Source organism: Periophthalmus magnuspinnatus, chromosome 17, assembly GCF_009829125.3.
Source record: "Periophthalmus magnuspinnatus isolate fPerMag1 chromosome 17, fPerMag1.2.pri, whole genome shotgun sequence".
NCBI lineage: Eukaryota > Metazoa > Chordata > Actinopteri > Gobiiformes > Gobiidae > Periophthalmus > Periophthalmus magnuspinnatus.
The window spans coordinates 13143772-13162275 of record NC_047142.1 but is presented as its reverse complement, the minus strand read 5'-3'; the positions used below and the strand labels follow the sequence as shown (position 1 = coordinate 13162275).

Below are 18504 nucleotides of genomic sequence, written 5' to 3'. Positions count from 1 at the left end.
ACTGAATGACCACGTTATTCCATCAATGGATTTTTTCTTCCCTGATGACACGAGCATATTCCAAGATGACAATGCCAGTCCAAACCTTAACCCCATTGAGAATCTTTGGGAAGTGCTGGAGAAGGCTTTGTGCAGCGGTCAGACTTTACCATCATCAATGCAACATCTTGGTAAAAATTAAAGCAGCACCGGATGGAAATAAATCTTGTGACATTGCAGAAGCGAAATCGAAACAATGCCACAGCGAAAGTGTGCTGTAATCAAAGCTAAAGGAAGTCCAACAAAATATTAGAGTGTGTGACCTTTGTGGTGATTTTTTTTTTGGCTGGGCAGCGTAATTTGTGTTAGTTTGGATTTGTATGAATCTGTTTTCGTGTCAACTTTGCTATCACTCAGTTAGCGCTAGCTGAACAGCATTTTGCACAGCTGATTGCACAGCTTGCGAGCAGTGACACACGGTTTGACAACAATCATAAATTAATCTGAATACCTATAACCTCCTAGAACCCAAACACATTTTGGGTTGTTTAGCCCACAATACATTTTTTTCTACAAGGTCCTGGTGTCCATATGAGGACATTACACTGCCTTGGTTTAAAAATTATGATAATGTCGTTAATCGCAATTATTTTGGTCACAATAATCGTGAGTCTAAATTTTAGTATCATCCCATCCCTAGTACAGATACAGTGTATAAGCAGCTTGAAAGGTGCTATATAAATCCAGAGATCTGTATTCAAATTCTGATGAAATCTGTGGCTGTTCCTGACTCAAACATGTACGTAGGTGTGTGGGTGTGTATGTGTGTGGACAGACACCTTTGGGTCCTTTGACCAGCTTGATCTCCATGAGCTTCTCATTGAGGGCCTTCCTCCTCCTGACGTAGAGCCGGACCAGAGAGCCAGCGTCCTTCAGCGCCTCCACAGCCCCACTGTGGCTCACATCACGCACATCCACCTCGTTCACCCGCAGGATCACGTCGTTCACTCTGAGGACACACAGGGCAACACATTACACTGTGTTATTAACATGGAGCTGCTAACTGAGCAAAAGGTTCAACTACAAAAATGTATCATATTATAGGGCTGTTGTGGCAAACACAATATTTCAATGACCAATCATGACACAAAAGGGCTCAAGTGACCACAGTAACTGCATTTTGCATTTTAATGAGGCTCCATGCACATGCCTAGCGTACTTTTACTATTTAACTAAGAACCAGTTCATGTTTACACAGCTCTATGCTGCAGAGACACTGGGAATATGTATCGGAGCACACTAGTGAGAGGAAAAGGAAAACTCATGTCCATTCAGTCAGAGGGGTTCAGCCTCAAGCAGACAGGGATTTACTGTGGGTGTACGGGCTTTACTTGTCACTTACTCGAGGAGTGGCAGACTTGTATGCAAATCTACTCATCGGGTAGGTCTAAAATCACGTGAAGTTTGGCTCAGCACATGTTGTGGTGTTCTGTTCAGAGAAAGTCCGATGTAGCTCCATAGAGGAGACAGTCAACAGAAGTGGCATAGCTTTAACTGGGACGGGTTGTGCTTGGTTTATTTAAAATGGGTGTTACATTTGTAACTACAGTTCTGTGCTGAAAGCACTGAATGACTCCCCGCAAATGTGTGTAGGGAACCCAGACACCCACACGCAGGCCTGACTGAGAGCAGGCCACTGTTGTCATAGTGAAAGTGAAACCAAGTCCACAGTGAGGAGGGGAACCTGAGCTGGAGCTGTGTTTTATTCATACTCCTGTCTCACTGCCCTGACCTGCCACCCTGCTCCTGCCACTGCCCTGACCTGCAACCCTGCACCTGTCCTACTCCTATCAATGCCCTGAGCCTGCCGTCCTGCTCCTGTCACCGACCTGAGCCTGCCGTCCTGGCTGGCTGCTCCTCCGGGGATGACTTTGGTGATGAAGATACTGGGGTCGTCTCCGATGTGAGGGTTATCTGTGCCACCTGCGATACTAAAGCCCAGGCCTGAGTTCCCCTGAGGCAAAAGCACAAGATGACATTAATTAAAGCCACACTAACTTTTTGCCAAAAAATAGACCAAAATAAAAGCATGTTTTTTCCATTTTGATTATTTTTATTGCACTAAAAAACATGGAAAAACATGTGTCCTTATTGTGAGTGGGCTCGCACCTCCACAAACCTGACTCGTATTTGCCTATGCTCTTCCACAGTATGGCAAAAAACAACTTATACATTTTAAAAATATTTATATGTTTCATATAGATTTTTTTTTAATACATACAATTGATTTATTAAAGTGAAGTGAACCTCTAAGTTATAACCAATCATCATATTTCACACTGCATTTCCTGTCCTGCATATGTGACTTTTTTCTGGCTAACCCAATACAATAAGAGGCAGTACCCGGACTGTACCCGGACTATACCTAGACTATCCTGAAGACTGAGGACTTACCCGCTCCAGAGAGATCTCCTCGTACTCATAGTCTGCCTCTGTCCCGTTCACCTGCAATACAAGTAGGGCAAAGCTTAGCTAGGACATGGTCACATGGTCTAAACCAGGGGTGGTCTGATTTGGTCTGACTTTTTTAACCAATATTCGATATTTGTCTTGCTACCGATAATAGTATAGGTAAATATTGGTGAAGATTTTAAATCCATTGCAAAGCCCACACATTTATGTTAATTTATAGTAAAGTTTGCCAACTAACTTAAAAACCAAAACCATAACCAAAAAAATAATAACTAAATGTATTATCTAGAATGTAATCAATCTGATGCATGTAAAGATACAATCATATTTTCAGCCTTATTGCCCTTCTACTTTCTTAATTTGTTCAGAAAGACACATCTGATGCAGGATTTAGGTCTTATGTTTTAAAAGGTGATCTCACATAAGGCGGCGTGTCCAGGCTCTCTGTGTTCACCACCACTGGAGGAGGGTTAGCCTGAAGAGACAAAAACAGTCACATAATCAGACTATAAAAAGAACTGGCGTCAACCAGGGCCCCGTGCTATGGAGCTCAGCTTATTCTGGGGAACCATACAATAGTTCTGCCATATTGGTAGTGGTGAATTAGCAGTAATGAATGGCACCGAGTCGCTTTTAAGAGTTTTTTGTTATTAAATGAACACCAAGTCTGACACCAATAATTATTGGCCGTTATGAAGTCATATGATAATTCCGTTAATAAAAACTTTTACAGATGATTTAATCTAATAATTAGAAGCCCAGAATACATTGATTCAACCGCTTTTCCTCCAAGGTTTGTCCCTCAGAGTGCTCAGTCTGAGCTCCGGCTCTGCCCTCTGCTCCAGCCCCAGGTCAGAGGCAGACCCGGGGCTGCTGTCAGTGTAATAGAAACCTGAAAATGATTGGTCATTGGTTAGATATACATCAAGTGATGGACAGGTAGAATGCTTCCAACCATGTCAAATCAGGTTCAAGCCACATTCCAGATAGTTATTTTTTAATCAATACCACAATCATTCTGAATATTTTGCAATAATTTGCTGAACAGAAGATCACACACTTTACACTTATCATTTTGATTCTTAACTTTCTGTACAATTGTATGTGGAAAATGACATGCATGTTTGAATGAGCACATGGAGCAGTGGTTTCCCTGGACACTGAGGGGACAGGTTCTATCCAGCTGACCAGTCGATAGCATTGATCAGACCTACATTCAGTCAGAGAAGCATTCACAACATTCAACACGCCAAGAGAACACGGGTCATATGTACCTATATGAATGTACTACACTAATCCCACGGTGCAGTAATTTCACTGTATTCGCTTCACAGAACAGTTTAAAGCCATGTAGACAAGAGTTATGTCAACAGATTAAAAGATGTTCACTATGGTTATGTTGAAATGTTGCACTCAAAAATGGTTGTCAAAAGTTCTGAAAATCAAATATTAATCGAAACTAAAACTAGTATCAATATTAGATACTCATTTGAGCAGATATCAGTACTAAAAAATTCATATTCACAAGACAGAAATGAATCTTTCCTGAATATCTTCTATCTAGAATGATCTTGAGCTATATCAGAACTAGTATAAAACCACATAGACTAGTGTACACCCATGGACCACTATGGAACCTACCTGGGAGACATTACACAGATTACCATCCTTGTACAGACAGCAATGCATTCTTACTATAAGTAAGAATGCATGGCTCAGTACAATTCCAGGACATTAGGAGGAAACACACCTGCCAAAAAATTTAAGGAACTGTGTGTAAGATTTAGAAATTAAACATCAAATAAAATAGTTTGTTGTAATAATTATACTGTAATTTCTTAATTACAAAATCATTGTACATGTCCCATTAATTTTTTTGGTTCTCAAGGCTATTATCCAATCAAAGTAGATTGAGATTGCTAGTTTCAATGCTGAAATCCAGTAGGTTTAAACCTAAAACAACTCTCTCTGATCTGAATGGTCACTACTTAAACCCCGGCGCCTGCAGCAAATCATTAAGCAGTGCTAGTGCAGCCTGTGCAGCTCAGTGAGGGAATTCTGGAGGTTCTGAGCTTTTACATGAGGCATGACCTGTCCATATACTCAGAGGACGCATAAAAATGTGGGGTTTTTTTTCTATCTGCAGGTTAAGGCATTGACAACCCAGGGTCAGTTGTGATACCATCAAGTCAAGTCCCTTTTTTAAACAGTAAAAGTGCAGCCTACATACAGTTCCTTTAAACCCATTTCAAAAACACACTGGCCAATATTATAAAGTATTTTCAAATGTCAGGGCGTGTAACTTAAGGCCCCCCACTGCATTTACCTGCGTGGGTATCGATGGTATCCAAGACAGTGTCTCCCTGCGCATACCCACTTTGGCCGTGCTTTTTGTGGGGCTCTTTTTTACTGAATCACGCAGGGTGAGGAAGCGGCTCCTCGCTCGGCAGGGGGCCGTGCATGCCGTGAACGTGCGCAGGGTGGCGTGCATGTGAGGGTGCACGTGTGGGTGGTGGGGCTCCGGGTGCTCGTGAGGGTGGGTGAGGAAGGGCTCCAGCCCATTAAGTGCTCGGGGCGGGTCCAGCGTGCGCAGCCTGAGGCGAGGGAGGGAGCGTTCAGAGCCGGGCAGGACGGCAGCCATGTTGGATCTCATTGCATCACAACAATGTCCAAAAAACGCAATAAATTGGGTCCTCCTTTGCTGATGAGTTAGAGGAGCTACACAAGTCTAAATCAGGGCTAAACCAGGGCTAAAACTGGAATAAAACTGCACTAAGACAGAACCAGGACTAAACTAGAACTTAATCAGGAGTAAGGCAGGAGTAAATCAGGACTAAATTAAGACAAACAGAACAGAACCAACAATGAATAAGTTAGGAGTGAACAGGACCAGTGAACTAGGACCAAACCAAGACTAAGTCAATATGGAACAAGGGCAAAAACAAGATGAAACAAGGGGAAAAACAGGACTGAACCAGGCCTAGACCAGGACTAAACCAGTAATTTATAAGGACTAAACTAGTACCAAACAAGAACAACCAGAACTGCACAGGGCAGCAAAAGTTAATTGGTGCCCAAAAAAAAACTATTCTCACAACACAGTTCAAAATTCCCAAACAGTTTTCTCAAAAAAGTAGAGCCGTGATTATTCCGGAACATCGTCCAATTGGGGAGAACAATAATCCAGATTAGAAACCACAATCCAGAGTTAAAGAGCAGGTGGATCCAAGCAGACAGTCCTGGTTTGTGAGTGAGGTCTGAGGGGACCAGGGGGAGAGGGGCTCTGAGGGGGGCAGTGGGCAGAGCCATATGAGAGGGAGGAGAGGGAGGGGAGGAGGGGGAGTGCAGGGTGATCCGAGCCCATCAATAATGAACAGGCAGACAGCAGCGACAGGGTGGAGCTGGAAGTCGGGCAGGTCGATAAACAATAAACAACAGTGTAAAGAAATATGAGAAAAATACACTGCAAATATGCCACAAAGTCCAAGAAGGGCGTAGGGTTGTCAAAAGTATCTAAAATCAAATACGAATCGTGACTAAAAGTAACATTGAAACTAGATACTCATTTGAGCAGGTATCAATGCTAACAAAGTCATATTCACAGGACAGAAATGAAACTTTCCTGAGTAGCTTTAGAATGATCTTGAGCTGTATCAGAACAAGTATAAGACACACAGAGATTTTTTTTTGTTATTATTGTGGTGTTGAAAACAAGTTTGAAATATTAGTATTGTGACAAAACTAGCAGAGTGGGTTATACCACTGTCTGATCAAAATCTGCTGCTATGGCTCCCTCTACTGGATACACATCTCAGAGCATACATACAGCAGTCAATTAAAGCATGTTTTAGGTACTTAGTATAGAACTATAACATAACCAGATTATAATCAACAAAAATGGGGAAAAGGGAATGTAAAATGTTGATCTGAAACTACTTTAAACAATTCCTTAGTTACAAGGATGTGGGAGGGGATAGAGGGTAGGTGAAAACTTTGGGAACAGTCAAGCTTATTCACGCATGCATGAATCAAGCAATTTATAATTCTTAAATTCCCAAGTAAATGATGTTATAACAAGGATAAAAGTTTAATAAAATCAACAAATGCTTAACAAATTTGACGAGCCTCACTCAACCCACCATCACTCACTCATACACAACATTCATACAAGGCAAGGTGGGTGAAATGTCTTGCCTAAGGACACGACAACCGTTTGCACCGGTCAAAACTGAGATTGATCCAGTGAACTTCGATTTGGTGAGTGAATGCTGTAATAAACCAGTACATTTAGAATCACAGCTAAAAAGGACTAGACCAGGCTAACCTAACAATCTGTAAGTGTGTGTGATATGCGCTCAACTGTTTAGAGAGAATATAACAGTTTTACAGGTACTATCCCACCAAACCATGATAAATATTTTGCACATTAGTCAAGTGTCAGTTTGTCTAGAAAGGTTTAAAAGAAAAAGTTGAAAATGACAGAAAGTAGTTGTAAAAGCTGGGATCTAAAAACTCAGGGACAAGAATGCATAAGGAACAAAATGGTGTTGCCATTTATTTTTAGTTGTCAAACCACAACTATTGTGTTAGATGAGCTTTGTCCTTTGTTTGTAGTACAGGATAGGTAACAGACTTGTCAGTCAGCTGCCCATGTCCAACCAAGTTATTGTCAAACCAGAGATAACTAGGTCACATTTTCTGTGCTGTACTGGGGCAAATTTTGAGCCTCTGAGGTTAAAATATGTCCAGTGTATACTGTCTGCATCTAATTAAGTGTATTATGTATTATTATATAATCAGGAAGTGCACTGTTAGCATGCTAGTTGTTAGCTTTACATCATGTCAAAACTCCACTCTGGCTCCTGACAGTTATAGAAATAATGAACTTATCGCTGTGAATAATTAGGATGGTCAGAATGCATAGGGTAAGTGAGGAATTACTTTGGACCACTGCAAACCGCTTATAATAAGTAGTTTTTCATATTTTTAAGACTGCAAAAAATCAGGTAAAGTGCCTTTAACTATGGGTTTTTTATGTATAGTCTAACCTGTCATAGCCAAGTCATTTTATTCCATATGGACTACATACAACTACAGGTCTCCAAGGATACAATGCTGCAGTAGAGCCAAATGTGGATAGTAAATAATATGGAACATCTGTATCACTGTAAACCACTACCCAAACTTCCCATCTCCCGTATTCCCCAATGATAATCCACCTGGAGACTGAGCACTCCATCCTTCCTCTGCTCTGTGCATGTGCAGGCCGTGCTAGCACCATAGCATGTGGTTAGCCTGTGCCTGATCCCGCGCAGAGCCAGCTGTTGCTAGGCGACCACGGGCAGGCATGCTACTGCAGGGCTCTCACATCTGCCGTGTTTATGCGCCGCATCACGGTTCACTACACGTCCCCTGTCCTCACCCCAAGGTTAGAGGTTCCACCCCCATATCGCTCATACATACTGCGGCCTTACGTTGGGCAAGACACTTCACCCACATGGAGTGTATGTTTACATGTGGGTCTTAGTTGCAGTTATTATTCTGTGTCCACCACCAATCATTTTCAAATAAAATGACATAATAAATCTTTAAACCCAAACATGCTAATCATTTCAAAGTTCATCATAAAAATGTATATCCAAGCTACAATTCAAATTGTCAAAAATTAAAACACAATCTTACCACTAAGCTTTCCACCATCATGCAAGAAAATTGCACTTTTCTAATTTGGGGTAGGTGGCGCTATAGTTTTCTTGCATTACTATCCAGAGTGTACATGTTTGTATGCTTTATGAGGTCCCTTTCTGTATCGAGAGCCCTCACTGCCAGCTCAGTGCTTAGTATCTTGGCCTACATCAGAGGTATAATACTCCCTACTATGAAACAACAGAAGCATAGCTAGACTAGATCAGACTAGATCATTTTCCACGTAAGTTTAAAAAAACACTGTCTGAGGATATTAGAGCTTGTGAAATGGTTTCTGAGTGAATCTGAGCAGAAAGCACTAATGAATGAGCCAATGTACATGTGGGGGAGATGCAAGTACAAAGAATTTTTATACTCAAATTATAAATAAAAGTGCTATGAAATTGCATAGTTATCAATTCAGAGGTTTCATTTTACAATTTATGAGCTTGGAAAGACAATAGGATACAGGAAAATCTAAAACAGGATCTAAAACATTGAGCATATGTACAAGTGTAAAAATATGAACAGACATTCTAACTATGATAGTGCAGTTCACTCTGATGTTTTATTTTGGAATTCATGAGGTTGAAAAAAAAAGGTCAATCAACAACTCTTATTTTACAGTAAACAATCTTATGAATAAAATGTGTTGTTTTGTGATGTAACTTAAGTTCCAATGATGGGTACAGTCCTGATGTTTCCTTTTTTCAATTCATGAGCTTAAAAAAAGAATGCAGGCCAATAACACTGATTGACCTTATTTACAGGAAAAAATGAAAGTAAAATTATGCATTTAAATGACAAAACATAAGTTATGATGGTCCAACTGTTCATTCCGATGTCTAATTTTGGAGTTCATGAGTTTAGAAAAAACAAGAGGATGCAGGTTAATCTATAACACTGGTTGAGCATATTTAAAAAAAGGTAGATTAAGTATAAAAATATAATTTGCATAAAAATTATAAAAGATATCCATCTGAAGTTATAATAAATAATGTGTACTTCTGTTTAATCTTGAAAACCATGAGTTTGGAAAAAAGAGGATTCAGGCCAATCAACAATACTGAGCATATTCACAGAAGAAAATAAAAGTGTAAAAAAAAATCGTAAAATAAAAAAACATATCCAAGTTACGGTGGAGAGTAAGTCATGATTCCGATGTTTAATTTAGGCTTTTAGGAGCCAAGGATGCAGGTATACCCACATCACTATGGTCCATGTGCGTGAGGAGCGGATGGGATGTTGACTTGTGGAATGACGCAGGAGAGAGCGCTGCTCGTCTGCGAGGGGGGCACCTACCAACCGGAGGCGTCGCTGGAGCCGCTTGGTCCTCCGCAGGGTGCCCATGATGCGGCGGCCCACCTTTTTGGCGTACCACACGGAGTTGAGCATGGCTGCGCGTGGCTGTGTGCTGCTGGGGCTGGAGAGCGGGAGGAGGAGGGCTGGTGGTGCACTGAGGCGGGGGAGGGGAGGAGGGGAGGAGGAGAGGAAGAGAGGAGGGGGGCCCCCACGAGGACGCACACGGCCGGGCAAGTGGACGGCTTTGGCGGGGGGAGGCAGCAGGGGCTCCTCGCGGTGCGTTCATGGGGAATCTGTCTGTGGTGCGTTTAGAGGTTGTGGGAAGAAAGAGACTCCTTGTAATGTGGTCAGAGCTGCCTCTGACCACATTACAAGGATAACACCCGATGGTGCTTTCAGAGGCAGTAGAAAAATCCAGAATTTCTCCGTGGAAGATTCAAAATCAGTAGGATATAATGGTACTTTAAGAGGTAGTAGAAGGTGGCAGGATTTCCCCATGTTGCAGTCAAAAGCAGTAGGATATGGTGGTGCATTCAGAGGCAGTGGGGAATCTAATGGGTGCGTTTATAGGTAGTAGAAGGAAACAAACGCTTCTTGCACTATTTTCAGAGGTAGAAGCAGGATTTCCCAGTGGTACGTTCAGAGCCAGTAGAAGAAAGCAGAATTTCCCCATGTTGTGTTCAAAATAAGTTGTATATGGTGGCGCATTCAGGGGCACAAGCGGTCAGCAGGATTTCCCAGTGGCGCTTTCAGAGGAATTAGGACAGTGCAGTCTCTCCATGTTGTATTTAAATGTGATTGTACATGACCATGTGTTTAAAGGTTATAGAGCATGCCTACATGTATTCAGAGGCAGAGGGAGAAAGAAGGGTCTCCCAGTGGTGCGTTCACAGGCAGTAGGATACGACATGCTCTCCCCGCTGTGCGTTCAGTGGCAGTAGGACAAAGCAGGCATCTCCCCATGTTGCGTTTAAAAGTATGGTGGTGCATTCAGGGGTAGTATGGGACAGTAAGATTTCTCAGTGTTGCATTCAAAGGCAAATGAAAACAGGGTCTGAGCATTCATAGGTGGTAGGAAATGAGCAATTTCTCCTGTGGTGCATTCACAGGCCGAAGGAGACAGCAGCATCTCATCATGGTGTGTTCACAGACAGTAGGAGATAGCAGTTACTCCTCATGGGGCATTCACAGTAGGCCATTTAGAAGAAGTAAGACACAGCACGCTCTCCTCCTATTACATTCAGAAGCTTTAGAAGACAGCAGAATTTCTTCATGGTGTGTTCAAAAGCAATAGGAGTAGTGTCACTCTTTAAATCGACTTAGCCTTAGCAAAGTAGCCTACACTTGTAAACACTTTCTAAACTAACTGTGCTGCAATCAGTGGCTCATTAGACAAAGGTGTGTAGTACCTTCAAAGGCATAATAAAATATATATTAAACAAAACACACAAAAAAATGTGGCGCTTCCTTCACTGGACTTGAGCCACCAAAAGGCACCAGTGTCTAAGATACAGAACCAGTCAGCTTGGGAATCTTGGGCAGAAGAGTGGACAAACCAAACACAACATTTAAGACATATGAAACAGCACATGTCTAAAAGCTGTCAACAAACTATTTCGATACCAACAAATGGACTCGATAATCAATTACGATTCTGATACCATGATGATAATTTTGCTCACTCTTACTAGACAACAGAATGTGATTTTCAACATCAAACCATCGTACTTTCTTTTATATTCCCATGTGGTCTTATATCTGTGTAATCCCTCAGTCGCACAGGTAGGTTTCATAGTGGTTCATGGGCATATACTAGTCTATGTGTCTTATACTTGTTCTGATACAGCTCACTCTAATGCTATTCAGGACAGGTTAATTTCTGTACTGTGAATGAGACTTTTTTCAATACTTATTACCCTACAACCCTAAGACACATGTAGTAATATAGTAGTAAATGTCCTTTATCAACTGAATTGCATTCTGGGCATGTATATATAAGCATTAAGTCGGAGTAAAGTCAACAAAATGTTCTATCTCAATATATTTTCAAGTTCTGATTGTTTAAGACCAATGCTGCCAAGTATAAATGCAAATATACATAGAAAAGGTACCGTATTTTCCGCACTATAAGGCGCACCTAAAAGCCTTTAATTTTCTCAAAAACCCACAGTGCGCCTTATATATGGACCAATATTGGTCAATTATGACACCCGTATTCAGGAGGCGTTGCCGAAGTAATAGCAGTAATAACGGGGAGACGGAGGGGCAAAGCAGGGCGACATACGCCACAATCTGCCAATGGATCGCGGATGCCTGGGCTGATATGTCAGTCTCAACTGTGGTCCGAGTTTCACGAAGGCAGGAATTGTCACTGAACTGTTAGACAACAGCAGCGACACGGATAATGGCGATTTTGACGAGACGGAATCAGGCACTTTGAATGAGCTCGTCCAACTGTTCAACTCAGACACTGAAGAGGAAGAATTCGACGGCTTCGTGAATGAGGAATGAACTGAAAAAGTGAGGCTTTACGTGTTTCTTTCATGTGTTTACAACTAAACAAGGCTGGGAGATATTGTGAATATGGACATTAACGTTTGAACAATGTTGAGTTATTGTTGTTGCTTTGCACTATTTCGAGAGTTACTATATTGTGAATGCATTAACTTGTTTTGTGAGTGAACAAAGTTTTCAGAAAGTTTTTTTTAAATTCTATTAATAAAGTTTGACTGACTGACTTATCTGTTTTGTTGACGTCCCCTTTAGCACAGCTCCATCTCGTGGATGCGTAACACAACCCCAGCTACTACAGTAGTTTCTACTCTATGCACCTTATAAAGCGGTGCGCCCTATATATGAAAACTGTTTTAAAATAGGCCATTCATTGAAGGTGCCCCTTATATTTCGATGCGCCTTATAGTGCGGAAAATACAGCAGTTATGGTGATGCCTGTTCCTTGACTTCAGTTATAAATAGGAATGTGACAAGATTAGGGACGCACCGATCCAGTAGTGGTATAAAACATTGCTGATACTTTGCAATGACATCACAGTGGGGGTGTTCTGCATGTATGTATATGGAATATTCAGGAGTTTCCATGGTTACACAAGGCACACATTAGCAACCACTGCCAAAAAAAATGTAAGATTGTATAAAAACTAAAAAAAAAAAAAAAAAAATTGATTTAAACAACATTTTTAGGGGCCTGTGATCAATACGAGTGTCCATGGTCCTGTTCAGGAGTTTGTTTTAACACAATCTGGCCATAAAGAAAAATCAAAGTTCAGCTTAAAGTCTAACTTGAGTAACAGGGGGTATGATGCTAACTTTAGGCACTGCTCTGTTTGAGGCTCTGAGAATATTGATGACATCAGTTGCAAAGTATCAATTTACTGATTGTAGTTGGCCCAAGTCAGAAATGTTTGAATTTTGATTTATACAAAGCTGTTCTGTGGTGACTTTGGAGATAAATAACAGCTACATAACACATTTGGACACTAATCCTTAAGCTAATCTTGTTTTAAAGGAAATAATAGGCTTTTAAATCGGGCACTGGCAGATACTTAAAGCCATAGTATCGGAATCAGTATCAAAACTGAAAAAGTTATACGCATGACAGATATCCACATAGAAACAAGAAAAGGTGATTGAGCAGCCCTTTAATAATACTCCACCACAATGGAAAACAACCAGCACCAAAATCAACCAAAGTGAGCCAGACCAGACCCAAGGGAGCCAAATCAGATCAGTGCACCATCCAGACCCCAACAATACCGCCTATCCTGGCCTTAAGAAAGGAGGGGTGAGGAGGTGAGGGTCGAGAAGGAGAGGAGATAAGAGCGGGTGAGGAAAGGAGGGGAGGGGAGAGGAGTAGAAAGAAATGAAGAGAGAAGAGGAGGAGTGGAGGAGAGGAGAGTAGGAGAGAAAAGAGGAGAGAAGGAAAGAGAAATGGAGAGAAAAGAGGAGCGAGGAGGGGTGGAGACGAGACGAGAAAATACAAGAGGAAAGAGGAGGAGGAAGAGGAGAGAGGAGAGAAGGAAAAGGGCTTTACCTGGATGGGGGGGTACGGGTTGGAGGAGCAGGAGGGCAGGGGGCTGTCCTGTGGCTGGGGAGACAGGGTGGAGGTGGGGGAGGGGGGGTCCGCTGCTCCTGATGCCCCTGAGCCCTCCAGAGGGAAGTCCAGAGCGGAGACCACCTGCAGGGGGAGCACATGCACAGCTTCAACCCACAGCCCTGGCCCTGCCGTTAGGGGACAGAGGCAGGGACAGCCATACAGACCCTGTCATTGGACGCTAGGGACAGAGGCAGGGACAGAGGCAGTAACAGGGGTTGGAGCAGGAACAACAGCATAGACGGGGCAGACAGGACAGTACAGTGCTAACACGCACAGTTTGGACGTGCACCAGAAGCATGCATGAGGAGGACACACTACCATGGTTGTCACTAAAAGTACACTTTTTTTTATTATTTGTATTAATACGTGCAGATAGTCCTTCTTGCACTACTCTACATCTTAGAAAGCTGATGTTACATTGAAAGCCATGCAAATTGTTAAGTAGGTTTAATATGTGTAAAAAATGCATAAGTTATTATACTATTGTCCACATCAATTCATGTAGTCTGGTCTCCACTTCCTCTGTCATGCCTCGAGCCAGGCTCAAACACAGCCATCCAATCAGATTTGTTTATTTCAGTGGTGCATGTGAAATGAAGAAGCTCACTGGTCACCTACCATTTTGGATACAACATTTCTCTCTCCCACCTCAGTCATAGTGTTTAGTGCTGCACTCACTGATTCTATAGAAATCCACAATTCACATCCACAATTTTCCAGTACCCCGTAATATTTTCTTCCTTCCTTTTTTCATCATAAACAGCCTTATTTGTTTTGATACAGATGGACCATGTGTGTCCCTGATTAGATAATCCACCTGCCAGTCTGAACTTGGAGAGATCCATCTGTGACCAGACTCACATCCTTGTAAAGTATTGAAAAAGTGTATTGGCCATGTGGTTGCTGCGATTCTCACACTTGGATTTCCAAATATGTAGCTCCAAATTTGCCTCTACAACTGTTATCCTCCATGAGCTTCATTTGGCTGGAGCCAAACGTATTTGGTGACTTCACACTTGCTCACACTATGGATATTTGCAAATATCAGTTGTCAGCCACAGCAACATTGCTGCATTTCCAAAAGGAGTATTAGTGCAGAGTATTAGTGCAGAGCAAAACATCCATGCTTTCACTTAGCTCACATGTTATGGTTATCAGATGCACACTGCAAGGCCTAAGCTTAGACCAAACAAGCAGGATCAAGACAGGAACAAGATAGGGTCCCGAAACAACAAACATCACACCAGAGCCATACAAAGAGTCCCAGATCTTCGCACAGCAGACGAGACACGCCATGGACACAGCGGCAGCCATGATGGAGAAGTCATGTGACAAAAACAAGCTCTGGGTACACAGTCCCAAGGCACACACAGTTAAACGTCATTCATATTTTGAGTATATATGTATAACCAAAGCACACTCATTTAGTTTGTCAGGTTAGTCAGAGTGGTAGACAGTAGGGATAGGACAATTCAGTGCAGTTTTCATTCTTAATATAAAAGGTCCTTTAACTTCACAAACTCTTTAGAGATTTCCCTGAGAAAGACAAGATGACACTGGTTGGACACTACTGGAGTTTAAATTGTATTGACTGAGATCCCATCATACATTTTAATAGTAATTTTAGTCATTTGAGTGATATTTTAATGAAGAAAAACCTTTTTTCACTTTTTGTATACTGTAATCTTTGAAGTACCAAAATTGGGCTTTTTTTTTGGTGTGCCAGTGAGAACAAATTTAAATCAGATCATAAGAGTTACTCAGTACGTTTGGCAAATATTTCTTTACTCTTTGGCGAGTAAAGTAATTCCGGTCATTAGTTCTACTTGAGTCTTAAAATAGTGAAGTAATTTACATGAGAACCCTTTATGGCCATCTTATCTTCAAACTTAAAATGGCTAGTAACTAATCAAATCCATGAATATGTGTGTATATATGTGTGTACCGTATTTCCCGGAGAATAAGAAGCACTTTTTTCATAGTTTGTCCGGGGCTGCGACTTATACTCAGATGGACTTATATGTGAAATGATTAAGTATAAAAATTTCACATCTTTGTTATTGTCACACTGACAACTGCGCAAGGGCACTCTGGGCTTGTGTAACAGTATGACAGCCACTTTATGTACTTCCTGAGCAGGCAGAGTTGTTCACAGCAAGGATGAAGAATTCAAAGGATTTAGTGATTTGGAGTGAGGTCGAGAGTAAATTTGTTTTAGTTATCTGAACTGTTAATATCTTATGTTAACATAACAGACATGTATTCAGTTCATTGTCTATGCTTCATGTAGCTGAATAAATAAATATTTTACGTAACAATTGATTATACATGTAACAGTTCACTTGTTTGACCATTAGATGGCGCTGGTGTGTTTGTAATACCTGTAAGAAAATTTACTTGATTGGTTTTCTTTTATACATTTCATATATAATTTCCCCTTATTTATTTCCTTTTCATTTATAAAACCATAAAGGAGATAACTTTTGATTTAGAATAATTTTGTAAATGTTTAGTTTATCATAAGTTTAGTTTAAGGTTGCGAAAACTACTTCCTTTTTTCCGGTTCAGCCTTTTATGCTAATGCGAAGTCTTGCCTGACAGAGCACTATTTAAGAAACAACTGAAGTAAAACAAAGTTTTCACTTCACCAGTTTGTTTACCAGCAGTCCAAAGTGGTATGTATATTTTCCATGTGTTCATTTGCAGTTTTGTGTGTCTATGTGATATGAGCCAGAGCTTATGTTGTATTTTGCTAGTTCTACAGTGTGAACTGTGATGAAGTAGTAAGACCACAGTAAACATCAGTGAAACAAATTCTCGTGTCTCTCATGTTTGTGGACAAGCCGACATATGTTACATTAGCGTACGCATCTGATTAACTGTTACTATCGTACGTTAACATACCAGACACATTCAGTTGTCTATGCTTCATGTAGCTGAATAAAGAAATGTGTTCCGTTAGAGTGCTGTACTGCTACAGCCTGTTGTAATCCATTTTATTGTTATTATTATAACTTGCCTTTAAAGATAAAATGGCTGTTCTTGGTCTCTGATTTTGTAAAATAAATTTCCCCAAAAAATGCGACTTCTTCATTATCACGCATTTTTTCGCTGGTGCGACTTATAGTCTGGAAAATACGGTGTGTCTGTGTATGTATGTATACATGTGTGTGTGTGTATATATACATACAAATATACATAATATCCAATTGCGGTTTTAATGAGTAGCGTTACGATTGATATTGGATTTACAATTTATATTTTAACAATAGCATTTGTATTCAAAATGTATTTTAAATGTGTCCAGAGGAGTTGACCAGAATACTGAAATCTTAACTGTTAGAAATATTAATACAATGATTCTTGTATAAGTTTAGTTCAAAGAAAGACCCCCTTCTTTTTTATCTCCAAGTAGCTGGTGTTCAAAGCTTTTGCATTAACTGACAAATCTGAATATTGACGACATAAAGAAGCATAAAATTTGTGTGGTAATCAATTAGCATTTCCCTAAGATGCTGTTAGCGTCTAAAATAGTGTTAGACAAAATAGTCTACATAAAATGACTACCTCTTAGGGCTGAATGATTTCAAAAAAAATATCTTGTTGTACTGTGATAGTGAGATAGAGATTTGCAATTTTTGTTTTAATGATAAGATTCTGCTCAAAGTTCACATTTTAAACACGTTCAGAAGAATTGACCAAAACACTGAAGTGATAAACTAACACAGAAAAGAAAATGTACGTACAGATCTAAACTGCAGGGTTTTGTTGTTTGTGGAGAAATCTATGGTACTTCAAAAATTGCAGCATTTGCGATTAACAAAATGAATAGACTAAAATTAATGAATAGTGCAGTAAAAAACAAACAGTCCCGCCCCATGTCCAGCTTTAGTAAATGGTGAAGAGCGTAGTACCTTGATGGGTGAGATGTGGGCGTGCGACACATATCCGTGCACTGTCTCCACTTGGGACAGGCTCTTCTGGGACACCTGCACCAGTTCGGGACTGTCCTCGGGGAGGGGAGGGGGTGTTGGGTCCTGGGGAGTGTCCTCGTCTTGCTGACCATACTTCTGCACAAAGAGACAAGAGGCAAAGTGTGAAACTGAGGGAGGGGCTGGGACAGCATGTGTGAGGAGGGACACGAAATATGAACAAGGGGGTAAGAGACTGAATTTGTATGTACATTATAGTTTTCACTTGTCAGTTTGAGAATGACCTTCAACTTTATCAGAACTAGCATAAGATCACATGGTAATATGAACTGTTAAAGAGGGAGTATTTTGAAAAATCTGTTGTTTTTTTTAGTTTTCTCCCATGTTATATTGTTCCCTCATCAAAAACATGCCTGAAGAGATTTTAGACTTTTCATTCAGGCATGTTTGAGTATTTTAGTGTTAGCAGTCAGTACCCTATAGACGTAAAATACCTCCCCTTTAAAGAAAGCACTATTTTGTGTTCAAAGATTACTTTTCATTATGGTATTGAATTCAGTATTGAGCCTGTTCCTAAGTATCAAAATCAAGTTTGAAATTTTAGTAATATGACAATTCTAGTCTCATAAATCATCATATAATAATCGCTGAAATGAACCAGCTTTTAATTTGGAAAGTCTTGATGAATCTAGTGTACCATACCATTGCCAAAAATATTCTGCTCCACATGTGAATAACAATCATGGAGGTGACCACTATGGCTCCGTTCTATAACCCTCAAAGACCATAACACCTCACTAGACATCACATCTGCAAAAACATGCCCCCTTGTGGCAGACCTAACCCAATGCGGCACATTTGCACAACACAACCAACCAGACTTCTGTGTATCTGCTCCTACACTCAACTGGAGCCCACACATGACCCGAACACAACTCCTATGGGAAAGAAAAAAAGTTATATTCTATTCTAAACCAATGGTAAAGGAAAGGTCTATGTCATCTCCTCAGCTTTTTGAAC

The 18504-nt window shown here is 40.8% G+C and overlaps 1 protein-coding gene across 8 annotated transcripts in view; it reads right to left on the bottom strand.

The window, feature by feature from the left end:
* dlg1b (discs large MAGUK scaffold protein 1b) overlaps window positions 1-18504 on the bottom strand; it is a 58888-nt gene that overhangs the window by 16885 nt on the left and 23499 nt on the right. For 4 of the 8 annotated variants that reach the window (XM_055228643.1, XM_055228644.1, XM_055228645.1 and 1 more), the window contains 6 exons: window positions 17467-17622; window positions 13490-13633; window positions 2873-2926; window positions 2434-2484; window positions 1869-1993; window positions 819-988 (listed from right to left, as the gene is read on the bottom strand). In XM_055228643.1, the coding sequence (XP_055084618.1) occupies window positions 819-988; window positions 1869-1993; window positions 2434-2484; window positions 2873-2926; window positions 13490-13633; window positions 17467-17622 (700 nt within the window). The remainder of the gene's footprint in view (window positions 1-818; window positions 989-1868; window positions 1994-2433; window positions 2485-2872; window positions 2927-13489; window positions 13634-17466; window positions 17623-18504) is intronic. The other 4 variants (XM_055228646.1, XM_055228647.1, XM_033982204.2 and 1 more) reach the window with 1 other exon arrangement.